This window comes from Pimephales promelas, chromosome 17, assembly GCF_988280905.1.
Source record: "Pimephales promelas chromosome 17, fPimPro1.hap1.1, whole genome shotgun sequence".
In the NCBI taxonomy this organism is placed as follows: Eukaryota; Metazoa; Chordata; class Actinopteri; order Cypriniformes; family Leuciscidae; genus Pimephales; species Pimephales promelas.
This window is the reverse complement of record NC_142785.1, coordinates 9,020,631-9,039,802: the sequence shown is the minus strand read 5'-3', so window position 1 is coordinate 9,039,802 and position 19,172 is coordinate 9,020,631. Positions and strand designations below refer to the sequence as shown.

At 40.0% G+C, this 19,172-nt stretch overlaps 1 protein-coding gene, 2 long non-coding RNA genes and 1 pseudogene across 8 annotated transcripts in view; 1 reads left to right on the top strand and 3 right to left on the bottom strand.

The window, feature by feature from the left end:
• mpp3b (MAGUK p55 scaffold protein 3b) overlaps window positions 1–19,172 on the top strand; it is a 113,584-nt gene that overhangs the window by 33,497 nt on the left and 60,915 nt on the right. For all 6 annotated transcript variants that reach the window (XM_089121875.1, XM_089121873.1, XM_089121877.1 and 3 more), the window contains exons 2-7: window positions 1,264–1,369; window positions 1,801–1,919; window positions 1,999–2,076; window positions 18,054–18,134; window positions 18,562–18,699; window positions 18,871–18,952. In XM_089121875.1, coding sequence (XP_088978001.1) covers window positions 1,345–1,369; window positions 1,801–1,919; window positions 1,999–2,076; window positions 18,054–18,134; window positions 18,562–18,699; window positions 18,871–18,952 — 523 coding nt within the window. In that variant the 5' untranslated portion in view covers window positions 1,264–1,344. The remainder of the gene's footprint in view (window positions 1–1,263; window positions 1,370–1,800; window positions 1,920–1,998; window positions 2,077–18,053; window positions 18,135–18,561; window positions 18,700–18,870; window positions 18,953–19,172) is intronic.
• LOC148971455 (uncharacterized) lies at window positions 5,785–15,937 on the bottom strand. The gene is made up of 2 exons (XR_016147023.1): window positions 15,744–15,937; window positions 5,785–6,316 (listed from the first exon to the last, which is right to left on the bottom strand). It is a non-coding gene; the product is annotated as an uncharacterized LOC148971455 (long non-coding RNA).
• Window positions 11,251–13,332, bottom strand: LOC148971456 (uncharacterized; annotated as a pseudogene).
• Window positions 15,956–19,172, bottom strand: part of LOC148971454 (uncharacterized) — a 53,284-nt gene continuing 50,067 nt past the window's right edge. Inside the window, exon 3 of the long non-coding RNA XR_016147022.1 lies at window positions 15,956–16,574. This is a non-coding gene — a long non-coding RNA (uncharacterized LOC148971454). The remainder of the gene's footprint in view (window positions 16,575–19,172) is intronic.

Below are 19,172 nucleotides of genomic sequence, written 5' to 3'. Positions count from 1 at the left end.
AATCACGTTATTTGTTGCATTGCAGTTTGAGACATTCACTGTTTTGTACCTTAATTCATTATTGCAGATGTGTGAACTTATTTGGGATATTCTGGTTGTATTCCAATTGTATTGTACAGCATTTTATTTGTATTGCATTTCAGTAGTATTGTACTTTAGTCGAATTATGTATTGCAGTGCTACCGCAGCTATATTGCAGTATTATTGCAGTACTACCGCAGTTATATTGTAGTACTACTGCACTTATATTGCAGATCTACCGCAGTTATATTGCAGTATTATTGTAGTACTACTGCAGTTATATTGCAGTATTATTGTAGTACTACTGCAGTTATATTGCAGTATTATTGTAGTACTACTGCAGTTATATTGCAGTACTACTGCAGTTATATTGCAGTATTATTGTAGTACTACTGCAGTTATATTGCAGTATTACCGCAGTTATATTGCAATATTATTGGAGTACTACTGCAGTTATATTGCAGTATTACTGCAGTTATATTGCAATATTATTGGAGTACTACCACAGTTATATTGCAATATTATTGTAGTACTACTGCAGTTATATTGCAATATTATTGGAGTACTACTGCAGTTATATTGCAGTATTACCACAGTTATATTGCAGTATTATTGTAATACTACCGCAGTTATATTGCAGTATTATTGTAATACTACCGCAGTTATATTGCAGTATTATTGTAATACTACCGCAGTTATGTTGCAGTTCTACTGCAGTTGTACTCCAACTACTGTATACTGCAATAATGCAGTTTTTTCGTGTCCAAAAAACTGCATTTTCTACATGCAGTATTACTTCTAAAAAAACTGCAGTAATTTTTTGTAAGGGTTATTTTAAAGTGTTACCGATAAATGCTTTTCTTCAATTGACTCAGCATAGCAAAATCCTATCCAGATTAAACTGAGATGATTAAGTATAATTGAATTTAATGCCATGCCTAATGACTATTGTCATTGTCTTTCATTCTCCCTCTTTCCTCTATTTTTTTTAAGCAAAATTTCACCTTATGGTGGTTTGTTATACTTCATAACAAACCTCACAATGCAAACAGCATTGTCATTTAAAACCAAAATGAAATGATCTAGAGAACTAAAATGTTATTTTCCTCTTATTGTCATTATTTTGGATTTGCCTCATTGATTTGATGTGTGGCAAATAATTATTGAACAGCTATTTACCATGCAACCCACAGAAAGGAACAAATAAAATGTTAACTTGCCAATTTTTTTCTCTCTCTTCAGGTTTTGTGGATAACCTTTTGAATCATAAGAGAAGAGGACAACCCCTTTTCCTGTCTGACTCTGTCTGTCTCATGAGTAGCCATGCCTGTTCTCTCACCTACCACAGGTACAGCAGCTGTGATGCTCCCATAAGACAAACTCACCTGATCATCATATTAAAAAAAACCCCACACAAATCAAGATTTTTTTTAATCAAGATGTCATATCCAGTGATTTCCAAATTGCAGTCATATCTTCTGCCTAATAAAAGCCTTTTTATTTTATTTGGAAGCCGAAATGTTAAGTTCGCATGACCAACTGAATACTTTAAAATTATAAAACACATTCTGAAACATGGCTTGAGTTTTTTTTTTTTAAATGGTATTGATGACTAATTATTTTAAACATGGCTAGGGTCTTTTTTTCAATGGCATTGGTAACTAAAAATATGTGTGTTTATGTGATGTTACAGTACATCCACAATAATAGGTCTCAGTAATCCTGATGTATTGGTCAACGCAACAACTATTATATTATTCATGATTTTGCATGCTGCAGGTTTACATGAGATGCTAGCCCTCCTCACCTCCCAGCTGCATCCAGAAGCTAATCATAAGGAGGACCTGGTCTTCCTCAGGGAGGTCTTTAGTGAGAGGAGCCTCAGCTATCTTATGAAAGTGCGTAATGCTGGAGAAAATGTCTAATATCTTAATAGTGTTTTTGTGAATGATCAATCTGTACTAACCTGTCTTGTAGATTCATGTGCGACTGAGGCAGTTCCAGCTCCAGAGTCCGACCCCAGTGTTCCATAGCGCATCCAGCCTGGCCGAAGACGTAAGTGTGTCATCTCTGATACTGCAAACAATCAAAACTAATATAGAGTACATGTGTCTTCATAAGGTTATATACAATATCACCCACCCATTCAAACAGATACTTGACTTAATAGTCAAAAATATCATTTGATACCAAAAATATTATTATTCTTGACTGCACTTACACTATTGGATAATACCGTTTTCTGCAGAACTACTTAAAAGATGAAATGAACTAATGTAATAATTGATGATCTTTACAGTGGAACTGAATCAATACTGAACTTCAGCTGAACAACGACAGCCTAAATTAATTCTAATTGCATCATTGAATCATTTTCCTGTAGTTTTCGCTGTAAAGCTAATTTGAAACAATCTGTATTATAAAAAAACACTATATAAATAAAGGTGACTTGAAAAGATATTAATTAAAAAAACAGCAAAACAGTAATATTAATTTTTAACTGTTTTCTATTTTAAAAATGTAAAAAAAATAAAATAATTCAAAACCAAATTTTGAATGGTTGTGTAGCCTATGTAAAACAGCAATACATTTTTAAACTATAAATTCATTCAAGTTTTAATGATTTATGTTTTACTGGATAACACAAATTGCGGTGACAACACCCAAGCAAGCAAGCATTTAATTATCTACACTAAATCTATTGTCAGAGGGAATAACTCGAGATTGACTCGCAAGTGCAGTTAAACAGTTTAAGACAGCAAAAACAAAACAAGAGACTCAGCATGTTGTGGGTGCAGATGTCAAATCCTCGGCAGCACCTGAGACTGCAATGGCTCTGAGGTTGGTCAATCCACCAAAGCCTGAATCTTGTCGGGATCCATGCACACCCCCTTGGACAAGACGATATATAGCCCAAGAAAAGTGCATGAAAAACACATTTCTCTGCCTTGACAAAAAGCCCTTTCTCAAGCAGCTTCTAAATACCGTATTCAGAGACGCAGAAAAAATATTAAAAAAATACCAGGTAAACATATATGAACTGATCAACCATAGCCGCGTTTCCACCGCAGGAACTTTCCCCAGGAACTAGGAACTTTGGGGTGGTACTCGGTGTGTTTACACCGCAGGAACCAGGGTCTAAATGAAGTTCCGGGTAAAAATTTCCCCCACCAGAAAGTCTCTGCTGGCGAGGTGGTACTTTTTCAGAGTTCAGGAACTTTCGGGGTGGGACTTGTGTGCTGAACATGCTGATTGGTTCACACCACGCTATTCTTTCTGCCCGATGGCGTGCGTTCGTCCCATCCATCTCACGGTCAATGTCCGCTGATGGGGCGGCCTTGTATGGCTGACACCGCCGTCGGTGTATGAATGAGTGTGTGAATGGGTGAATGTGAGGCAATATGTGGTGGCCATTTGGTGGCCATTAGGTCTATGAAAGCGCTATATAAATGCAGTCCATTTACCATTTACCAAAAAACATCTAATATCTAACATTACGAGCTTTCTGAATACGCTTTGGGTGCTCTTCTCTTTTCTGCCATTTTGTTAATTACCTCGTTAGTAAACCAATCGCACACGAAGGCAGCAAAGCTTGAATCTCCTCTATACAAAACTCAACACAAACGCACAGGCTAGGAAGAGCAGTCGCACGCAGTTTAACTTCACTACATCTTCCCGCCTTGGACCGGTACTTTAGTAGGCGGTGTAAACGCAGTAAGCAAGGGGTCTGGGGGAAAAAAAAAAGTTCCCGTGAAAAAAGTTCCTGGGACAAATAGTAATTGCGGTGGTTATTGCGGTGGTTATTGCTGGTGATTACCAGATGTGATGAGCTTCATCAAACCTATAGAACGAGTGATGCATAACAGAGCTTGACCAATGAGAGAGTTGACAGATATGGGATAAGAACGTGTAACCACAGGAATCTTAAGCTGCTGAGCGAGAGTGATATATACATGAATATACCAATGTCTCTGGGGTCCAACATTCAAAAATCACACCACCCTTCAGTAACCACGCCATTGTAGACAGGCATCAACTCAAATAGCCAGCTTGATAAGTCCATCCTATTCAGTGGGTAAATCCAGTGCAAATCGATTGCATGGTCTGTAACCGAATGGTTGTATTGATGTAACTCCACCAGCACCTGGGCTGTGAAGCACTCAATCAAACACCCTCTTCATCTCATGACAAAGGCCTGGAACGAGGGAAATCCTGGATGTTGATTCTGCCAAACATACTGTATGCTGTTGCAAGGTTGTTAATGAACGCTGGGAAAACGGATCGCGTAACTCTTTTTTGACTCTTTTTATTTATTTATGTTTTAAATACTTTTTAGGATGGCTACCAGTACATTTTAAGATACAGTATAAGATTCTGATGTATGTTTTTAAAGCGCTTCATGGAATGGAGCCAGAATACTTAAAGGGGGGGTTGACTGCTTTTTTTCTTTGCATGATTGTATTTATGGGGTGCAATATAACATGTATTCATGGTTTTTCTTTTTTTAAAAGTCTTATTTTTCATAAACTTCACCTTTATTGTCAGCCGCGCTCTCCTCTGTCCCCTGAACGAGCGGTTCACTTACTGATTCTATGAAAACACTCTCTCAGAAACACGTAGTGGGCTCAGATTGGTTAGTTTGGCCCGGTGTGTTGTGATTGGCTAAACTGTCGCTCACGTTGTCCGGAAAGTTAACGCCCATTACCTTTACGGGCGAAACGTGCATGTCATGACTCATGAGCTCCGGTCCAGATGTAAATATGTGTCGAACTGCAGTATCAGTTTCAGGCATAATCAGACAGAGAAAGCCGCGACGAAGAGAGTCAAGCAGAACCTCACCACATACTACAGCTCTTACTAAACGTTTCTGAATGATAATTTGCAAAAAAATTTAACTTTATACATGTTCATTTTACACAATAGCATCTGATTGGCAACAATAGCAACTGACTGGCAACTAATGTTATACTCAAACAGCGTTGGCAAGTTTACGTTCTTGATCAAATCGAAAATAACGTCATAAAGCATACATGAAAAATACGTTTAAAACATTAGTACTTATAGAAAATTCAGGTCCATAATGTTTGTACGCGTTTGTCGTAGACACCAAATATCATAGGCTAACTAGTAGTGACTATAAAACCAGCGCTGGCATTTGAAAAAAATAAAACACAAGGCTACGTCTGGAATTATACATGCAAATACATTTAAAATGATGAAGTCTTAGCCTACTTACAGATTGTGGCCCAACAATGCTGCCTCTTGTTTTAGAGTCAGAACTGCTTCATGTTTTCGTTTCTTGTTGAATCTCGTGGAGATTCTGGAAGCTGTCTTCCGTAAAATGCGCAGCACAGAGAGCTAGATTACGATCGTCATTTTCAGGAACATAATCAAACATAAATTGTATCCATTGTTGAGGAAGTATAGCGTCCATGGGAAGCCAGAACACAGAAGACCTGACAGCTGCGTGAACAACACACTCGACGAGTCGACATGCCACAGAAATATGCGCATGCCATTTTCTGCATATTCTGAGGGAGGGGTTGATGCAAATGTGTGGGTCAGTGACGTACCATAACCAGCTGTAGTCCCAATCGAGTCGTTTTTGTAGCCAATATACTTCCTGATTTTGAAAAGACGATATCTCGCTTACACTGAACTTTCAGTGCTGTAACTTTGCAGATACTGTTCATTCACCAACAGCAACATTACACACTATTTAAAATGAAAAAAGTGAAATCGCAGTCAACCCCCCCTTAAGTCAAGTCATCTTTATTTATATAGCGCTTTTAACAATGTAGATTGTTCCAAAGCAGCTTTACAGTGATAATAGGAAATTAAAGTAACAGAGATTGTTTTGGCTTTATGGCAGCTCTAGAATAAAATTATTTTCCAGCTAAAGTTAGTTTTGATTGATTGTCCGTCCCAACAATCATTAGTTAATAACCGCTAACACAACACCGTTTTAACAGAAAACTCTTTTCTGTCCTCTCTACGCAAACTTTAAAAAATGCGAACCTGTGAGAACGCTGTGACTGGTCTTTATAATACAGATTTATAATACATTTAAAATTTAATACATTTAAGATTTAAAATTTATAATACAGAATTGTATCGCTTCGGTGTAGCCACATGAACCGTAATTATCCCGACAACAACGATTATCTGTACAAAGGTAAAGGGAAGGAGGCCTTCGCATCCGGAAGAAGGCCTTCGACTTCGATTGTTGTCGCGTCCAGACGCAGGTCCTTCATCAGATCTGGATACGGCCTGGATCCAGCGGACTGCGGTAAACCTCGGGATAAACAGAGAGACTAATACTAGCGTACATACGCTTCTTCTCATGATGTAATGAGTACATCAGTGTTTTTTTATTTATTATTATTAAGGAAGCAATATAATTACAAATGAGTACAAGATAACAGTATGAGAGAAAAAAAAACAAACAAACATACAAACAAACAAACAAAAGATAATAATACAAGAGGAAACAAGTGAGCCAACATAAACAAATATACAAAAAAATCGACAGAGGGCAACACGGATGCACAGTACATCAGTATTTATGGGAAGTGTTCCCGGTTCCGACTGACCTAATCTATGCAGCCTAACATTGACTTATAGAAGTCTTTAGTGTGTTATGTGTATGCTAGGCCAAAGAGATGTGTTTTTAGTCTAGCTTTGAACTTAGAGAGTGTGTCTGCTTCCAGTGTTAGGATGACTGTTCCAAAGTTTTGGTGCTAACGTGGAAAAAAATCTACCGCCAGCAGTCGATTTTGATTATTCTAGGTATTATCAACTAACCGGAATTTTGAGATTGTAATAGACATGAAGGACTAAAATGTGTTAAGAGTTCGCTCAAGTACAGCGGAGCTAAACCATTTAGTGCTTTGTAAGTAATTTATACGATGTTTAATAGGGTGCCAATGCAGTGTTGACAGAACCGGGCTAATATGGTCATACTTCCTGGTTCTGGAAAGAACTTGTGCTGCTGTGATTTGGACCAGCTGTAATTTGTTTATTAAGCAAGCAGGGCAACCACCCAGTAGAGCATTAAAATAATCTTGCCTTGATGTCATGAACATATGAATGAGAGCTTTCTCAGTACTAATTCTAAATCTAAAATATTCCATTTATTTTCATTCAAACTAGGCATGGAAACTGATATGCAAAACATTAGGCTTAAAAGATTCTCTATCCTGTGGCTCCCTCTAATCAACAACATTACTATCATAGCTTTCATATTTCAGTTTAAATGGCTAATAATTTAGAATTCAATAAATTCATTAGGGGTCCAATTCACCTTTGGTGCTTGTACCCCTAATAACAAAATATCAATATCCAGGGCACCAAGACAATGTCTATTAATCACTACTACATAAAGGACAGTTTATTAATATTATATGGGCTTGTCAGGTGATAGTGCTTTATGTAACACTTTATTTGTATGTGATAAATCCCGCTGACAATTTTGCTGGCAATACAGACTTACAGAATACAGACTCTATCAGAGTTAGTTATGGCTGCAGATAAAGTCCCAATTGTTGGTGATTTTAATATCGTAGATATTATAATGTAGATAATGAAAAAGACACATTGGGATTGTCATTTAGAGACATTCTGAACTCTATTGGAGTTCGACAACATGTATCAGGACCCACTCATTGTTGTAATCATACTTTAGATCTAAGATTATCACATGGAATCTACTGCGGGAATTAAAAGTCTCAAATTGCTCGTCTTCAATTAGTGCAAAATGCTGCTGCAAGATACCTTTTTAACAGTTGTAAAATGGCCCATACGGCCCATAACCCATAACCCCAATTTTGAGGTCCCTTCACTGGCTGCCCATTCATTTCAGAATTGATTTTAAAATCCTTTTATTTGTTTATAAAACTCTACGTAACCAACCCCCCAGCTATCTATCTGAACTGCTGCAACCATATACCATATAACCATTTAGAAGTCTGAGATCAAGCGACAAGAACCTGTTATTAGTCCCACATTCCAGACTCAAACTCAGAGGGGATAGAGCATTTTCTGTGGTCAGGCGACGGTTGTGGAACAACCATTAGAAATTAGGATAGCCCCTTCCGTGATCACTTTTAAGTCACTTCTAAAAACGCACTTAAAAACTAGCTGCGTCGATAGATGCTAAGGGAACGCGTTGCGTGATGATGTCTTGAAGCAAATGTAAAATCAGTCCAATGGATAAAATGTAAAATCACATGAATGTCAGAGGCGGGTGATGTCATATATATTATCTGACTATATATTCAGTTATGGTGACTAAGCAACAGCACTTGACACTCGACACATCAACACTCGATGGCACTGGCTGTGAGTACTGTGATGTTCTTCTATTGCAGACACACCGATCCCGCCCGCTAAGAACTTTTTAATGGATCACCTTTGTGCTTGAAATTTGTTCCTTGCATGGTTAAAGCATTCCTTCATCCAAGGTCCCCACTAATGTGACCAGATTTATAGTATTGCAGGCCTTCTATCCTCCTCCTTTTCAAGATTCGGACCAGGAAAAGAACAATCTGCTATGCCCAGTTATGGTACTTGATGCTTATGTCCAAAGAGCTGCCCTGTGGCATAAAGCCGATCAACTATTTGTATGTTTTGGACCCCCCAACAAAGGGTCCCCAGCATCTAAGCGGAGAATGAGCAAGTGGGTGGTCTCACATTTATTTATTTATATAGCGCTTTTCACAATACAGATTGTATAAAAGCAGCTTCACAGTGATGACATGAAAGTAGTACAACACAGATCAATAATATTTTTAAATATTAAATATCAAATATCCCCAACTAAGCAAGCCAAAAGCAAGGCAACAGTGGCAAGGAACCAGAACTCCATCAGATTGGATGGAGAAAAAAACCTTGGGAGAATCCAGGCTCAGTCGGGGACCAGTTCTCCTCTGGCTAACATTCATATTGTTTATATGAAGGGTTCAGATGCAAAAGCCTCTAAATGCCATTTGAAATTTTCTTCTTTAATGATGATTTTTATCAAACTTGTATATTTAAGTTTAGTAATTTCACTTAAATAACAATTAATAGGTAATTATCATTGCCATTTAAGTGAAATCACTTAACTTAAATATACAAGCTTGATAAAAATGATCATTCTAGAAGAAAATTTCAAATGGCACTTAGAGGCTTTTGCATCTGAACTCTTCATATATAGATATTAAATATAAATATTGTTTATAACGGCGCCATAACATATCCATTATACGGGAGTCGGTGTTATAACATTATAACATTTCCATTATACGGGAGTCGGTGTTAGAAAACCACTATCTCACAAACTCTCCGCAACCCGAACTCTCCGCAACCCAACCATACGCACCGACCCGTTTGTCTAAAAGGCTGTCGAGCCTGGTGCGTTAAGCAGTTTCATTGGCAAACGGAAATTGACTAGACAATAATGACGAGACAAGGATAACAAGGGGGCGGAGTAAAGAAACGAGACAACACAAGCACATGGCCAAAACAGCTGGCCATGCACTTGCACACAAAACATGGGTCTGTCATGATCCTGCCACAATACTAGGAAAAAACACGGACATGATGGCAAAATCATGACAGAACCCCCACCTTAAGGAGCGGCTACCAGACGCTCCTCAAAGGGACACTAAGTACGGGACAAGACAGAACGAGACATGGACAAAAACCAACAAAACATAGCAAACATAACTAAAGGGATACATGAATAAACAATAACCGGGTTAGGGTGAAACATTAGAAACAACATACAAGGCAGAGGTGGTGGGGGAAACACAATGTCCTTGGGGGGCAGTCCAGGGTGGATGGGAGGACTGGGGGTCTTGGGTCCTTGGGACGAGGGCTGAGGACGGAGAATCCGGGAGGACTTTGCTGAGGACACATAAGGAGATCTCTTGGGGGAAACAGTAGAGTTGGTTCCGAGTCCACCTTAGTCGAGTCCGAGTCGAGTCCAAGTCCTTAACATTCGAGTCCAAGTCCGAGTCCAAAGAGGTCCGAGTCGGACTTGAGTCCGAGTCCTTAACATCCGAGTCCGAGTCCAGCCGAGTCCACAAAGATTTAAAGACTTTGTAAAAAGTCTTTTTGTAAAAAAAACTTTTTACAAAGACCTGTCCCTCTTAGTTACTGTTGCTACGTTCCACAAGCCATTCCGCTCTCACTCCACATGTTCTCACACAGTGAAAAATATATTGAGGAGGAAAGAGAAAAAGGTATTTGCAAGGTAATGCTCAAGAATGCAACACGATGCATTAAGAGCCAGGGGTATATTTTTGAGCAAGATGATGGATGTTTACATTTTTATTATTTTGTTTTACATGCTAATATATTTTTTAGCCTCTGAAGGGCAGGACTAAATTAATCAATTATTTTTTTTAACAATTTACACCAATTTACATCCAGTTCCATCCTTAACGGATGCTTCCTTCTTGAACATCACTAAATATTTGCAGGGTTTGTAATGTTTGTGTATGAGTCCCTCACTTGTCACCAGTGCGAAAAGATGGATCTCACTGTCACTGCTAACATTAGTAAGGAGTCAAATATGCAGAAGATGCTGGAAAAGCAAAGAATATGCAGGAGCTGGAGGATCTTTCCTCATGAACAACCATTACAAAAAAAAACAAAAAAAAAAAACAACAGTTGTGGATCATTCAGGTAATGACCACACAATATTAAAATCAAGTAATTTGTCTTGTATTTTGTCTTGTGGACAAGGCCATTAATCATCTGTTATGTGAAAAAGCTTTTTCAGTGCAGTACTGAATAGAAACAATGTTTTTATGATCCTTCCTATTAATGAAAAATAAAAGAAAAAAATAAATTTGGGAGATTCTGAAAGGTCTATGTAAACTTATGACTAAAGTGTAAATGTAACAAATGTCATACAGTTATTAGTGGCCAAAATGTTGCTATGTTTATCACGTTCTCATGTTGCTATGGTTACTGTCAATAACCGCAATTTCATGACTCACAGGACTAGACTTTTGCGGATTCACTCCCACATTTAAATGCATTTATGACTGTTTTTGATTTACATTGTGAACGTAACCAATGGTGCTCTAGAAGCACGAAAAACAAAATTATTATTTAGCATGTCAATTGCGCTCCCTTTAAAGGCATCACTTACTGCGTTCTGCACTCTCCCTAAAACTCTCGTCATAAACACTGAAGTTATCCGCACTGCACAATGAATATCTCATTTATATCGCGTCTAGACTTTGTTTGAGGGGATTTGCAAAAGGATAAAGCTCGTGCTGATTCTGAACATACATTTTAAGCGAATTCTCTGCATGTTGACTCTAAAATGCCTGATTTACTCACTGCGTTCATGCGCTTAATATACATGTCTGTGATTGGCTACAATGCTCAACACGGACACAACACAAGTAGTTTCTTTTCGTTTTTGAATAATGTGTCCTCCAGTGCCCGGACTCGACTGGACTCGGACATTTTTCCGAGTCTAAAATGTCAGAGTCCGTGCCAAGTCCGAGTACAAATTCATCCGAGTGCGTGACAAGTCCGAGTTCATTTAAAATTGGACTCGAGTCCGGACTCGAGTCCGAGTACCCCAACTCTAGGAAACAGTTTGAGACTGCCACATGACAGGCGCGCTAGGGGACACACTAGGCAGCTTGACAGGGGGGGGGGAACCGCCACAGGGACAGAAACGAGCGATGGGACAGGGCTCTTGATAGGGGACACCCAAGGCAACACAACAAGAGACAAAACAGGGGATGCTGCCGGGTAACTGTGGCGCAGAAGACAGAACTGAGCTCCCCGAAGACGGCACAGTACCAACACTCCACATCTCTGAATCGGAGAGATCGTCGTCAGATGCTAACTGGGGTTCGGCGCTCACGGCAGCGGACTGGGGTTCGGCGCTCACGGCAGCTGACTGGGGTTCGGCGCTCACGGCAGCTGACTGGGGTTCGGCGCTCACGGCAGCTGTGGACTCGGGACAAGACAACATGCCAGTCCTGGCTGGAAGTTCCACGATCTTGGCTAGACTCGACTGATACTCTGACAAAGTTCTTGCCGCAACGGCGGTAGGCAACTCCTGACCTACTGACACTGACCGCAAAACAGCCTCAGCAGCCGAATCAGCCGCAGCCCTCTCAGCTGCGCTCACGACAGCAGGCTCGGAAACTGTATCTTCAGCAGCTGGTTCAGGGACAGCGCTTACAGCAGCGGGTTCAGGGACAGCGCTTACAGCAGCGGGCTCTGGGACAGCGCTTACAGCAGCGGGAGCGGGCTCTTGGAAAGCGCTTACAGCAACGGGCTCTGGGACAGTGCTTACAGCAGCGGGCTCTGGGACAGCGCTTACAGCAGCGGGAGCGGGCTCTTGGAAAGCGCTTACAGCAACGGGCTCTGGGACAGCGCTTACAGCAGCGGGAGCGGGGGCTCTGGGACAGCGCTTACAGCAGCGGGAGCGGGCTCTGGGACAGGCGGAGATGAAGGTCGAGAGGCTCTCCTCCTCCTCCTCCTCTTCTTCCTAGGCCGTGGCACGGACGTCGTAGACGGACCTTTGACCGGTTGGAGAAGCTTAACGGGGTCTGTGACCTGAGACGGAAGGACAGTCTCAGGAAGTGGCGATTCGGTCGAGGATGACTCCTACGGTGAGTCCCACGAAGAACGTCTCCCTCGTTTGCCACGAAGATCAACGGGAGTAGATGCGACCTCAGGAGAAGTGGAGTGGGTCTGCTCCCCTTGAGAAACAACAGCCAGGACCTGACCCTCCGGAATCACAGGCAACTTGGCTGGTGGCAACAACAAGGAGGGACCCTGCGGCTCCTCTAGACACAGACAATCCACCATGTCCCGGAATGGGTGATGAACCAGTCTCTCTCGTTCAGCCAGAGGTGGGGAAACGTTGAGGCCAGCTATGAAGTAGCGATTTAGGAGGATGTTAGGTAAGAAAAACCTCCTCCTTTCAGCGACTTCAGCGTACTCCTTTAACAGCAGCTCACCCTGACGGGGAATTGGGAGCTTGCCCCCTCTCGAGTCGGAAACATAGACTGTAAAAAAGATGGACGACGCCCCTTCGCTCTTTTCCATCAGAGAGAACTGAAGCCGCCAGTGTCTCGATATGACGCTGACATCATGGACTTGAGTCTGCACACTTGCGTGTTTCGGGACCAGTCATGCGCAGTCGTGAGCAGGAAGTAAAGCCGCGAAATCAAGGCCGCGCCCTCATTTTCGCTGAATCAAACGCAAGCACACGCCCCGCACTTTCATCAAGTGTCCTCTGTCTGCTTCGTTCTTCTCCAATGATGTCTGCTGATTGCAGAACCTGGTTTAGATGCAATGATAAGTTTATTTAGCTCTTCCTGTCCTATTGTTGTAAAGTGGTGTAGTTGTTCTAGAGGGGCCATAATATGAATATAAATCATAAAACACCATAGAGGATTGTACATTTATAATTGTGTTTCGGATGCTTTCTGTCTGTCTCACTTGCTTATGAATCGACCGGACAAGCTTCACCTTTGGCTGTCCGGTCCCACTCACTCAACTAGGAGCATGACGGCCTCTAAGGCCTTATTGTCAGGAGTACCACTCCAAGATGTTTGTTATGTGGCAGGTTGGTCCTCACAGCATACATTCGTAAGATTTTACTCTTTGGACTTGGACTCTACACCAGTGTCTTGAGTGCTTTTGTCCTAGTGCTGTTCTTTTGATTTCACACAGGATTGGTATATACGTTCCCTTAGTGTCCCTAATCCTTAATCGATGGCGGTAATACTCCTAAGCGGTGAGCAGCCGGTAACAAGAAGTAGTCGAAGGAGAACGTCCTCAGCTCAGTTCTCGCGCATGCGCCCATAAGGAAGTAATGGAATAGTCGAATAAAGTCTTTATTTATGTTTTTTTTTTCACACAAAAAGTAGTCTCGTCGCTTGATAAACTTATAATTGAGCCACTGTAGGCACATGGAATATTTAAACCTTTTCTTTAATGACTTTATGGGCCGTCAAGAGCCAGTCCCTTAGGCAGTCTATGTAGGACTGATCTAGCTCTCAGATTCAATCAAAAATATCTTTATTTGTGTTCCAAAGATGAACAAAGGTCTTACGGGGTTGGAACAGCATGGGGGTGAGTAATTAATGACTTAATTTTCATTTTTGGGTGAACTAACCCTTTAATACATTTATTCATTTATTTATTTTCAATTTTTTTTATTTCCACATTCATTTATGTTTTTATGTCTACATTTATTTTTCACATTTATTTATTTCTACATTTATTTCCACCTTTATTTATTTCTACATTTATTTATTTCCACCTTTATTTATTTCTACATTTATTTATTTCAAAATTTCTTTCTCTGTATGCTAATGAGGGAGGCATGTTTTAACTCAGTCATTAGCAATCGAGCTCAGAGTGGCAGTGCTGAAGCTTTGAGGCCACAGTGACACCTTGTGGTGTGTGCCCAAACGAAACACAAGAGTTGTCATTTTAAGTCATGTATATCACCCTAACTGTATGTAGGGTAGGCTATATAGCAGTGATCTCAAACTCAATTCCTGGAGGGCCACAGCTCTGTACCTTGAACCTTTTGGTTCCCACTGAAGTGCATTATATGAAGAGTTCAGATGCAAAAGCCTCTAAGAGCCATTTGAAATTTTCTTCTAAAATGATCATTTTTATCAAGCTTGTATATTTAAGTTAAGTAATTTCACTTAAATGGCAATGAAGATTACCTATTAATTGTCATTTAAGTGAAATTACTGAACTTAAATATATAAGCTTGATAAAAATGACCATTCTAGAAGAAAATTTCAAATGGCATTTAGAGGCTTTTGCATCTGAACTCTTCATATGGAGAAAAATGCTGGAATGTTTTCATCAAAAACCTGAATTTCTTTTCGACTGAAGAAAGAAAGACATGGCCATCTTGGATGACATAGGGGCGAGTAAATTATCAGCAATTTTTTAAAAAAAAAGTGAACTACTCCTTAAAAATAGTATATGAGTATTTATTAAACTAAAGAAAAATGCTCTTCCGGTCACTCCAACTTCAACTGGATCTACTGTAATAAATTGTTCATACAAATAAATAACATTCAAGGATATTTCTATCATCCTACATAGTTGCATTGTACAAATACATTTTATCTGACCAAGTAACTTGTAGTAGATACATTACAATTACTACCACTACTATTATTACTAATAGGCTGCTACAAGGCTAAGGGGGTTTCAGTGTCCCCGTAAAAAAATGTTGTGCATTTTAATGTTTAATTCATGTTTAAATTCAAATTTAAATGTTAAATTCATCAATCTGGTGCAATTCAGTGTGCAAATTGAACAAATAAAAATTCAAACCTCTTTTAGTTGCAGTGTCTGTCTACATTTCACTACTACATAATAGGCTATTGTAAAACAAATGCACTGAAAAATAAAGGAAACTTTCATAATTAGTTTTGTACAAATTTCTACACTTGTAAGTAAGCTATATATTTGGAAGCAACTCAGCACCACCAATTAACAAAACAAAATGAGTGGTCTGCCAATATACGAGTTTTATGGGCCGTTAAGACAAAAAAAATTTGAAAATAAAAGTAGGCTATGAGATCTATCTGCCCAAAAAGCACTTTGGTCACTGGGAATCTCCTGGTAGTCCCGATGGCCAGTAGGCTTAAATACCTGTGCACAATACTAAGTACATTTATTTCGTTTGACACTTTAATGGCTGAGATTAAAGGACTTACCTTTATACTGGGCTTTCTTTTTATTTTGTTGCCATCTCTGTTTTCGTCCCTGTGCACCAGAGGGTTTATACCACTTCATTTTCGATCAACCCACCAGCAGCTGAGCACTTGCCTACGTAACACAACCCCTGGAAAGAATCGACAATAATCATCAATTCAATCTAATAATCAGTAATTAAGCAAGTAATTAAACGTGTGGCGACTTAATGATCATGTTTAATAAACATATTTTTGTTTTGCTTGTCATTCCAATTCTGTGATTTCTCGATTAATGGGAAACAGCGGAGAATGTGAAGTAGGTCAAGGGCGACAATAGAGCGCGCCCGCGCCCCCAGCACATTTGGCGTCCTAGGCAACCGCCTAGTTCGCCTACAGCAATCGCCGGCAAGGCAGCCACCCATCCGCACAAAACAGTGCCTGGTGTCTTGAGAACGCACTCCCTGAAATAGGTTCAAAGGTGCAAACGATTATCCTTTATCTCTGTGCAAGCCTCAAAAACACAAAACTCGCAAAAATCTAGACGGTGCGCACATGCGTATTACGTGTTCAATCCATAGGTATGCGTGTTTGGATATATATGTGTGCAGGCGTGTAGTCCTTCTCCACAAATCACCCAACAAACTACTTGTCTGGTCTTAAAAATGTATACATTTTCTGAATTTTTGTCGCGTCTGCATAGCCACGCGAACCGGAATTATCCACACAACGTTTTATCTGTACAGAGGTAAAGGGAGGGAGGCCTTCACTGGGGAGAGACTAGTTGACGCTTCAGGACGTTGTCATCGTGCGATGGTCCTTCATCAGATCTGGATCCGGCGGACTGCGGTAAACCTTGCGATAAACAGAGAGAGTACATCATGGTTTACTATAGGAAGTGTTCCCGGTTCCGGCTGATCTAAACTATGTAGCCTAACATTGAATTATTGAAGTCTATAATGTGTTATGTGTATGCTAATCCAAAGAGATGTGTTTTTAGTCTAGAATCAAATAGTCAGATAGTTACAATGCAGTTTAAAATAAATGAGAAGCGTTGTGGAAAACAATACCTCAAATTTTCCGATTCACAAACACAAATGGAGAAACAATTTTCTATGATCCATGACGTTTTTTAAACAATTACGTAATAATATTTGCAGCGGAACTGCCAAATAAAGACATCGACTCCATGCCCAACACTCCGCCATTTGTATTTCTCGCTGCAAATTTGTAGTCCAAGATTAAGGATGTAGAAGTTGCGAGAGAGTAAGTCAAAATGTTGGGTTGATAAATGTAGTAACCCAAACCGTTCATTACACTGTCGCCCAGCATCAGAACCTCTTCAAAGTGCCTGGTTGAGTTATTTTTCACGGAAATGTACCCACATCTGTGGGTGTAGTCATTTTGTGTGCGCGAAGCACTACAAGGATAACTAGACTTCAGCAATCTCCACCAGTATAAAGAAGGATTTGCCGATACTTTGTCTGATTGAGGGGCCAATTCCTTCTATCTTTGGAGACGAACAGAGCACTTCGGTAAGCTGTAAATAACATTAATAAAAATGCAGTACTTTACTTTGTTAAAACACACGGTGATCATGGTTTAGCAGCACCTTTGTCTTTCTTTTTTTTTAAGTAACTAACACGTCTGTAGCAGTATTACCTTTGTTTCATCATGACAATGATTATTCACTGTGTTTTCTGATGCTTTTCTAAATGTAGCATATTATTATCAATACAGATTTTTAGAAGTGATTAAGATTAGGTAAGATAAGGCCATCGTCATTTGTCTTGTTAGTTTGCATGTTTTAACTAGAAAAATAATCGACTTTATTTAGAGGGCTAAACCAACAAGGCACAAACCAACATTTGCTGACAAAGGCTGTCAAACAAAAGCTTGCTATAAAACACAGCTTTCACAGCTTTCTATGAAAACTCTACCTCATGTCAAAAGTACAGGTTAGCAGGGTTGTCATCTTTATTTTCATCTCGCTCTGGAGGCTGATTCTGCATCCAACAAGGCTTGATGGACAAGTCTTCCGTTGCTCTCAGACGCACATCAGAAAAGGGGTAGATAAGGGGCCTGTGGAGCTATGCTAATGAGGAATTCAGACCCAAGCATTGCAGTTCGGCTTTATATAGACCACAAATGTATGGTTTATTTGCAAAAAGGAATGATATAAAAGCATGATATGTCCCCTTTAATACTGGGATAAAGCTGGGATGGCAGATGGGGTGGCAATGCTTTTTTTATGTGGCAGCCCGGGAGATCCGCCCCTGAATTGTTGTCAGGTTGCATTTTTGATTACACTAGTCTTGTGGTTTGCACTGACAGGTCGCAGAGGAGCTGCAGAATGGACCACTGGAAGACGATGAGAGAGAGCTTTTAACACTTCTTACCACTCCACATGTGAAGGTGTGAAAGTCACTTGTGCCTTCTATAGAGATTTCTCTAACTGTGTGTATATGTGTCTTTTTGGTGAATTATCTCATCTCTAAATACAATTTATGATATTTTTAGAAATAAGGTCAGAAACAGTGGCTCAACATCGATATGCAGATTCTGTTACATTTATGAGGCTGACGCAAAAACTCCTGTTAAATCGGTATTTAAAAGAATATTGGCCTAATTACGCTTAAATTATTTAATTGTGTGTGGCATGAAAAAAAAATAGAATCAAATTTGCATTTTACGGTGTTCTAATTGGACTCTATCAATTCCTACATCTCTGTCTGCATATCAATTATGTCTCCCTTTTACACACGTGCACATTCCTGTTCCACAGCACTAGTGGATTATCCTGTCAACTTTATATATGATTATTCTCTCCATGACCCATCAGGCAGTGCTAGCAGTACATGACACAGTTGCACAGAAGAATTTTGAGCCTGTGCTCCCCCCTCTACCAGACGATCTAGACGATGAACTGGAGGAAGAATCAGTGAAGATTGTGCGTTTGGTGAAGAACAAGGAGCCTCTTGTGAGTTTCAGCAAAAAACAAAAAAACAAAAAACATTTTGTTAATACAACAATATAAAATACATTTTGATGGTTGAGCTGTTTTGTCTATAAAATTGCTATTCTGTCCACCATCACCAAGACATACAAAATATAGTCTTATATAACTTTTGCAATCGATTGTCTCTCTTAGGGTGCGACCATCCGCAGGGACGAGGTAACTGGAGCGGTGGTGGTTGCTAGGATCATGAGGGGCGGGGCTGCAGACCGTAGTGGTGAGTGACTGCCTGGTCCCTCCCCTTCTCACCATAACCTTTTTTGGCCCCACTTTATATTAAGTGGCTTTAAGTACTATGTACTTACATTTAAAAATAAGTACAATGTACTTATTGTGCTCATGTTGTATTGTAAATCACTTTTGGTGCTATTGAGGTGGGATACGGGTAAGGTTAGGGATAGGTGTGGAGGTATGGGTAGGTTTAAGGGTAGATTTAA